An 8884-nucleotide genomic window follows, 5' to 3' on the forward strand; every position below is an offset into this window, starting at 1 on the left:
GTGATCTGTAGAAAGAAGGAGAAAAAAAGAGAATTTAACATTGGAAAAAGTTTTGTACAAAAAAATATGAACTAAGTCATGGATGAGCAGTAGACAGCTGCAAGCTTTGTATGAAAATTTCAAATTTGTACATTTTTACACCTCTCATATCTTTTATTGGTTGTTTTTTCTTCCACAAACAGCAGTCAAAATTTAAGAAGTGATTCATTCACTTCTGAATTAGCGCAACGAGTTTTAATTTTGTATGGAATTTTGTAAGGAATAGGGGAAAGTGTTCCTAAATGCGCAGTGCGGTTTGAAAGAAATCCGCTTTTTACACGTGGCACGAAAAATGTTAATTGTTATATAAAGTCAAAAAAATTTCAAAAATTAATACAAGATTTTGAACAGTTCTGTTAAAATATATCTATTGAACTTTAATACTCGTTCCTACAGAAACTGTAAACAAAAATGATAATGGTTTTTTCTTTCTTATTCATCTGGAAATAAGAAATTCAACAAATTGAAGTTTTAAGCAAAGCTATAAATTATAAGACATTATTTTTGTGAATGCCTATATCGGGTATGCCCCTATAGGAAAAATGCCTCTATCAAGAAAAAATAGATAAGCCATAAAAATTTTTGACTTTTCAACATTAAAACATTATATCTACGCTCTAATTACAACCTTACAGTGAAAATAGAATAGCTAAATACTAATCTGATAAAAATATTTTATGAACAAAATATTACCATGAAATATGGCCATATGGCATCCTTGACTAGGTTTTGTGCAAAAGAACTGGTGATATCTAAAATTTCGCCAAAATTCTAGCTTTGATGTATGCTTAACACAAATTTCTACCATTTTCAACCAAATTTTACCAAAAATTTTGCCTGTAATGCCGAATTATAGCTAAAAACATAAATATGCGCATTTAGCCCGCCGGTTTCGGAAATCGGCTATTTTGACTTCTTCTATTATAAAGGTATATTCAAAAACACTGAGAGATTTGAACAGGAAATCCTATCTTTTGGAATATGGGAGAAAATGAGAATTCTTCTTAGTATGCGCATTTAGCCCGCCTCTGCCTTAACAAAAATTTACATTCAAAAATCGCCAAATATGTACTGAAAGTTCTTAAAAATATATCTTTGGATTTTAAATATTGCATGATTCTTGCAGTACATTTCCTGTAAAATAATCTTAAAGCTAACATTTACTCCAGAAAAATTTTTAGATGTTCTGCAAAAAAATCAAAATATTTTTTTTAGTTTTTTTTTTGTAGAGAAATGAATCCAACTTAGACGAAATTTCAGGGACTAGATAAGAGAAAATCGATGTTGAAAAACATGCGAAAAAAAAAATTCGCCTGTAACGGACCTGAGGCCAATTCCCACGCAAAGTAGGTTTGCAAAAGGTTATTGGCCAGGGTACCAAGAAGCGAACACTGCTACTCATCAGCTTTGTTTTTTTATTCAACTTTGTCAGCAAGAACTCGAGTGGGTCCGGGGCCCAGAAAAGTTCTTGTTGGCAAGTCAATTGAAGAAAAAAACAGGTGTTGACTGAGTAGCCAAAAAGAGATATAGAGAGAGAATGAACTTAGTTCTGTTCAGAATGAACTAAGTTCATTTCTTTTTTAGGGTATATATAAGGAACCATTAGGATTAATAAAAGCAGAGTTGTGAAACGAACTAAAACGCGATCGTTTACTTCGATGACCGCTCCGCTTCTACATTTATGGTGACAGCGGAAAAGTCACAGCAGTGGCGGTACGCGTTTTTTTTGACTGGTGCCTAAAACCAACAAAAAAAAAAATAGTATTCGGAATCGTTTGCCGGTGTTTGCAATTAATTGCATCGCGTTGTTGAATTAAAGTTGTGATTTTTAATTCGTAACGATAAGTCGATCGCTTCGAATATCCCAGAAAAAAAAAAGATTATTAAGTGCGTTCGAGTCGGACCGTGTGGTTTTTGGGGAAAGCTGATAACGATTTTGTTAATTAAGCCAGCTTGAGAAGATATCCTAAATTTGATGGGAAAAAGTGAGACTCTATAAGGCTGCAGTTAAAATCGATAGAGTCAAGAAAAATTCTGAAATATTCAACGAATAAACCGAGTTGGAAATTGTGATTTTAAGTGAAAGCTTATAACGATTTTGACTGTGTTAATAAAGCCAGCAACAGGAAAAGTGCATCGTAGTCGGTCGACGCGATCGGGCCGTTGTAGATTGGAGTCGGTTCAGGTGTTGTGTTACGTGTGTTTTTTCTGCTAGAACTCGGCATTGCAGACACCTGTGTGTTGTGGGGTCTTCCGTTATCAAGATCAACAACGCTGTGCATGCGTGTAAAGAGAGTGATAAGAACCAGAATAAACATCATCTGTCGTGGAGTTATGATGAGGTGGTGGGACCAGCAACTGGCTAATGTTTGGAATTAAATTTGTCTCGAGGGGATTGATTGTAGAAGCAAAAAAAAACATCTTTCTCGGTTCTATGTGCCAAGTAGAAAAAAAGAGAAGAATCGTGAGATCAGATCGATGTAGACATCGTTGTGTGCGCATCAGAGCCAAAAGCTACTCCAGAGAGTACCTGAAGCAAGCCATCAGCACTCTAAAAGGCACTGTTCTTCTAACTATAAACCAAGTGGTCAAGCAGAAAAGGCGGCTTTAGTCCCGGACAGTAAGTCTACTTAAGAAAAAAAAAAGTTACAAACCTACCAAAAACCATCAAAATGAGTTCGGAAAAAAGTGAAATTGAAACCGTTGCCGCCGGAGAAGAAAAGACCACCAAGGAAACCAAGGAAGCGACGAAAGGCGTCAAGCGGCCGGTCGAGGAGAAAGCCACAAAATCGAAAAAGGTGAAAAAAGACGAAGGCGAAGACGATGAGGGCGAGTTTGACTTCAACGAGGAGGAAGACCTCGATGGCGAAGACGAAGAAGACGGTGAGGGTGAAAATTGTAAGAAAAAACCCCTTAACAAAAAAAAAATTGTATGCTAAAAAACGCTTCAGAGTGACAGTGAAAAAATCCTATAAGTCTCCTTAGTTATTGGATAATTGGCCAGATATTTTATAAGGCTCCACACAGCACCGAAAAAACCAAAGATCAGACAGCGACGAAACGAATTTTAACATTTCCCAGCAACTAGACGCATTTATAGTGAGAGCACACGACGCTTCCATTTTCATTTCATTTTTAAGGTTATGTTACCAATCGGCGGCGCTGTCCCTCCATTTTTATTTTCTTCGTTCACAAATCACGAAGCTCACACAGCAGGGCCCCCGTTAGTTTCAAAACCAAAAATTTTGACAAAGTTTCGTCCATTAAACGATTATTCCCCTTTTATAAAGGGGTAGTGAATTTGGTTTTATAGATCATGCAAATATGTATATTGTGCGCATAAGAATGAAAAAAAAAAATAATCGGAGCCCTAGAAAATGTCCTCCCAATTTCCGCGCAAAAATCAACAATTGTATGTAAAGACACTGTAAAGACTGTAAACGTGTAAAAGAAGAAAATACTTTGTGTAGCTTGTCTGTGGAATGGAATGAATGGATCAATAAATGCACTCATTCAAAACATTACAAACTTAGTGGACTGTATTATAACTTCAAACAACTTAGACTAAATTACAATTATAGACTTTCCAACACAAACTATGGTCCCTTTTCGACCTCTGACTATGGCCATGCTGGCCTCTGACTTGGCTCCAAAAGCCGCTGACTTTGTTACCGTGGTCCGTCTCCGATGGTGGTTGGCTGGGAAAAGAGCCCGATTCAAGGATCGACGGTGGCTCGATCCTTCGGAAAAACCTCTTCGTGTCCGAGGAAAACCGATGATTTTGGCGCGCATTACCGCTGTTAATGCGCGCAGCATCGCCATGTTGCTACTGGGTCATTTCGCTTCTTAGGGTGGTTCATGGTGACCTGTTCGTTCCAAAACAGGTTGAATTAACCAAGATTTAACAAAAGTATGAAAAAAATATAGAACAGTGGACTACAATCTGATATATTGAAACAACAAGGGATAAATGATAATGATTATCCTTCGGCTGTGGATTTTTTTTTTTGTTTTTTTGTTTCTAATATAGTCGTTTTACCATCTTTATTGCATTCGCGACTTTATCAACGTTATAGTTGGCGGATCGTTATGGAAAAACTTATCCGAAAAACGAACATACTGAAAATCGAAGAAACACTGACGAATTCAAAATAGAACTGACAAAATACGGAACATTTAATAAGTACTGGAATAAGTATGAAATGAAATGAAATATGAATGAAGAAAAAAAAACAAGATTGACAAATGCGTGCAATCTAGAATGAATGATAAAAACAAGGGATCGCGACCTAGAATGAATGATGAAAACAAGCATGATAGAGACATGAATTCAATGATTGAATGGCATTTTTAATGGCAAATCGCTTTAAAGGTGACAATAAATGAATTTCATAATTATAAACCAGACAAGACTCGAAAAAAATGGATCAATGACTCAACGACATAAATCAACTTTCAAAGCTATTTGCCTTTTCCTCTATTCTGTTTACCAGAGCACTTTTACGATAGAAACATGTACTTGATAGCAATGACCATCCGTTATAATTCGGTGGCTATACAGCCTACAGTTAGTTTAACAATAATGTGTTTATCAATTTTTTTTATTATAAATTTTGAATAGACCGAAGAACTGGAAAACAGGGATAAACTCTTATCACCTTAAGGGCTGTATATCAAAATAAGAACTCCCAAAGTACATAAAATTGGAGAAAACGAAAGACACTCCAAAAATAAATAAAACTGGAGAAAACAAAAGACACTCCAAAAATAAATAAAAGTGGAGAAAACCAAAGACACTCCCAAAATAAAGAAACTTGGAGAAAACGAAAGACACTCCAAAAATATATAAACATGGAGAAAATAAAAGATGCTCTCAAAATTATTAAACTTGGAGAAAACTTAAGACACTCCAAATAAAAAAATTAAACAACTAGGAGAAGACAAATGACACTCTTATATTAAATTAAATTGGAGGAAACATAGGACAATAGCAATGAATTCATGAAGAAACTCAGGACACTTCTCGAAGAAAAAACTTGAAAATTTTAAATTGACAAACAAGAAATCAAAGACAAATGCATAATGAAACAAGGAATAATAACATAAGAAAAAAAAAATATCCATTTGATTCCACTTATATAATCCCATCCCATATGTATCTAAGGTAAGGCCAGGCATATGATCGCCAGGCATTGACCCAGAATGAAAAAAAAAACATTATTGTGAAGTTGCTGCAACGTAAGTTGCTGGCGCGACGTAAGAGGTTTTAAATTTCAGAACGTTGTCGTTCACACGTTTTGATGACAACGTGTGTCATTGCCTTCGTAGGAATATCGTTGTGCGATATAACAAAAAGTGAAGGTTTCAATTTTTTTTTACATCCGCATCCAAGAACATTATGATTGTTTGTTTGCGAAATAGACTGATTGTTTTTTCAAATGCCTTTTAGAATGATGAAAATATTTTTTTTTTGAGATTTAAGATGACCCTTTCTGAAAGTAACTATCATACAAGAAACAAACTGTTTAGAGATAGTGCAATTATTTTTTTAAATGGAAATTTAGATATGGATTTTTAAAATTATTATATTCTGTTATTTAAAAGAAACCAAATGAGTTTATTCACAGAATCAGCTGAACTTCGAAAACGACGATGTGATGATATGGAACCATCCTGACGAGGTGGAACTGATCCCCAACCGATTTCAACCTGAGTGGCGAAGGGGGAGGAAACCGCAGCCAACCTTTGGAACAACATCAACAACAACAACAACACCAGCACCACTGAAAAAAAAAAAAATACCACTGCTACCACAATTTAAAAAAAAAACAAAAAAAAAAAAAAAAAAAAAAAAGGATGCGAAAAAAAAATTACTCGCAAAAAGAACAAAAAGCACCATAAGTTGAAAAAAAAAAGATGCGAAAAAAAAATTGACTCGCAAGAAGAAAAAAAAACACAACAAAAAGATGCGAAAAAAAAAACTAAATCGCCCACTACTAACCCCATAAAACTACTAACACAACATCGATAAATAGGGAAACAGATATTAGGCTAAAGAATTTGCTAGAGGTTAGGTCAAAGAATTTTATTGAAATATATCTAGAATATTTTCTTTTCACGAACACTTACATTGAATAGGAATTGGGAATTAGGGAAACCGCTGAAGAAGACCAAAATGCTGTCGATGACGCCATCAACATCCGAAAGTGTGGAGCCATCTCGGGAATTAACGAGAACAAGAAGGAAATCAACGAGAGGAAGAAACTATACTGGGTCAATGGACGAAGCTGAAAAAACGGAGGGGGTGGAAAAGCTAAAACGGAAAATGGGCATGGAAACGAAAAAAAAACAGAAAGGGTGACGTCGAGCGAAAGCGATCAGTACAGCGAAGGCGAGGAGGATCTGGAAATGCACGGGGTATAGCCAAGAAATACGAAATGAAAGTAGAACATCTAGCAACTCTAGAAAGACTAAGTCGAAGTCAACGACAAGATTATCTGAACGGATCATTCTCAGGTTCTGTACAGGCGACCGATCCGTTGATGAAGGAACTACGGGACATCTACCGGTCTGATTCGTGCAAGAGCAACATATACTCGATAGAGCTGGTCAACGTTTCGATTTACGAGTGGAACATACGGCTGATGTCGGTCGACCCGGACCGCCCGTTGCACAACGATCTTGTCCTGCTGAAGAAGAAGGAGGGACAAGGACAGCATCCTGCTCAACATCATCTTGAAGGAGAGGCATCTTTTCGAGCCACAGTTCGTTCGGGTCGTTCATTCGGTGGTTACGTACTGGTGGGTGGTGAAATCTGTATGGAGTGGTTCTCGGAACAAGGCTGAAGTTCAGTATACACGGTCGAGGCGATTATAATGCAGAAAGCGGCCATTCTAGTCAAGGGTACAGCCCGAATACAATTTGGTGTGACCAAGAATCATTCATAGGGCCAGGACAGCTTGGCGCGTGCACAGCAGAGTTTCAAATCGTTGGTCCAAATCCACAAGAAGAACGGCTGGTTCACTCCGCCAAAGGAGGACGGATAAAAGCAAATTGAACGGGGTTAAGCAGCTGCAATCGGAACAGCAGTAAACCAGCAAACTATCCTTATCTTTACAGTAGCAAACAGCGACCGGAAGCACAGAGACAACAGCCGTAGCAGATAAGCCCCAGCCAACACACAGATTGGGAAAAATTACAAGGCAGCAACAGGAACGATATAAAGGATGGCTCAGCAATTCAGTTAACTACACCGCAAGCTTGGAGTTCAACCAAGGTCGGCATTTTGGATCTTCAATTAGCTAGATAAAAGTTAGATTCCTGCACTCCCCTGTTTTGAAGCTATACTCTTCTAGAATAGCTTCAAACTCAGATAGTAGGGGGAGATGTAACGGACCTGAGGCCAATTCCCACGCAAAGTAGGTTTGCAAAAGGTTATTGGCCAGGGTACCAAGAAGCGAACACTGCTACTCATCAGCTTTGTTTTTTTATTCAACTTTGTCAGCAAGAACTCGAGTGGGTCCGGGGCCCAGAAAAGTTCTTGTTGGCAAGTCAATTGAAGAAAAAAACAGGTGTTGACTGAGTAGCCAAAAAGAGATATAGAGAGAGAATGAACTTAGTTCTGTTCAGAATGAACTAAGTTCATTTCTTTTTTAGGGTATATATAAGAATCAATTAGGTTTAATAAAGAGAGTTGTGAAACGAACTAAAACGCGATCGTTTACTTCGATGACCGCTCCGCTACACGCCTTGTCTCCCGGTGAGACTTGAACCCACATCTTGCGCCTCTCCGGGGCCCATGTATTAACATTGTACTACAGGAGACCAACCTGTTAATACATGGGCCCCGGAGAGGCGCAAGATGTGGGTTCAAGTCTCACCGGGAGACAAGGCGAATTTTTTTTCGCATGTTTTTCAACATCGATTTTCTCTTATCTAGTCCCTGAAATTTCATCTAAGTTGGATTCATTTCTCTACAAAAAAAAGTTTCGCTGACTGAATGTTTGAGTCAAGACCCATCTCTGGGTCGCAATTAAAAAAAAAAAAAAAAAAATATTTAAGTGTTTTTGACTGCTCATTCAAAAACTGTTTAACTGTAGGATGAGAATAAAAAATCGCAAAATCTGCTTTGTTAAGTCAACGAGTTTGTTGACTTATTTTACTTTGACGAAGATATTTCTTGAAATTTGTGAAAGTTCTATCCAAGAAAACCTGCCATTTTTAGCTAGTTTTCATTGAATCCAGATATTTTATATTGAACATCCCAAGCAACCAAAAGTCTCGTTAAAAAGGTCGAACACAGCTTAATCAGCATAATCAATGTGCTGAAGTTCCTTTTATTCAGCCCAAAATTTAAGTTCTTATTGAAACTTTGAAGTTCCATTACAGATTTGAACGGCCTTCTATTCAGCCCACAAGTAAACGTTTAATCAGCAAAAACTAAAAATAATTGTCCTCTCCTCTTTTATTTTGCTCATCACCAGCCCATGTGGTGCTGCCGGTTCCTCGGCATCCATCTTTATTCCTCCCAGCCCCTCCCTCATACTTAATCATACTTAATTGCTTTGTTTTTAATTTTGTTCGATACATGCCGGCACGCACGCCAGTTCTGCTACACAATTATTTGATTTGCTTACTCAAGCAATCAAACAACCTAATGGAAAAAATTAGTCCTGGTTCCAGATTTGAACTCAATCCTCCGAGATGATAGCCAAACACGCTGCCACGACGCCACGCCTAGATGTTGCCTTGCCGGCAGCTAAAATTCGAAGTGGTAATAAGCTTCCTAGAATACCCGCAAGGGCAACCAGCGGCCAACAGCAAAGACGCATGTTGATTATTACTA

General features: G+C 37.4%; 1 protein-coding gene and 1 pseudogene across 1 annotated transcript; both read left to right on the forward strand.

The window, feature by feature from the left end:
• The first annotated feature begins 2711 nt into the window (after positions 1-2711).
• LOC129738144 (parathymosin-like) lies at positions 2712-6330 on the forward strand. The gene is made up of 2 exons (XM_055729327.1): positions 2712-2969; positions 6178-6330. The coding sequence occupies exons 1-2, from the start codon at positions 2712-2714 to the stop codon at positions 6328-6330; spliced, it is 411 nt and encodes a 136-aa protein (XP_055585302.1).
• LOC129749434 (ubiquitin-conjugating enzyme E2 Q2-like) lies at positions 5925-7726 on the forward strand (annotated as a pseudogene).
• Positions 7727-8884: the final 1158 nt, after the last annotated feature.

Source organism: Uranotaenia lowii, chromosome 1 (genome assembly GCF_029784155.1).
Source record: "Uranotaenia lowii strain MFRU-FL chromosome 1, ASM2978415v1, whole genome shotgun sequence".
NCBI lineage: Eukaryota > Metazoa > Arthropoda > Insecta > Diptera > Culicidae > Uranotaenia > Uranotaenia lowii.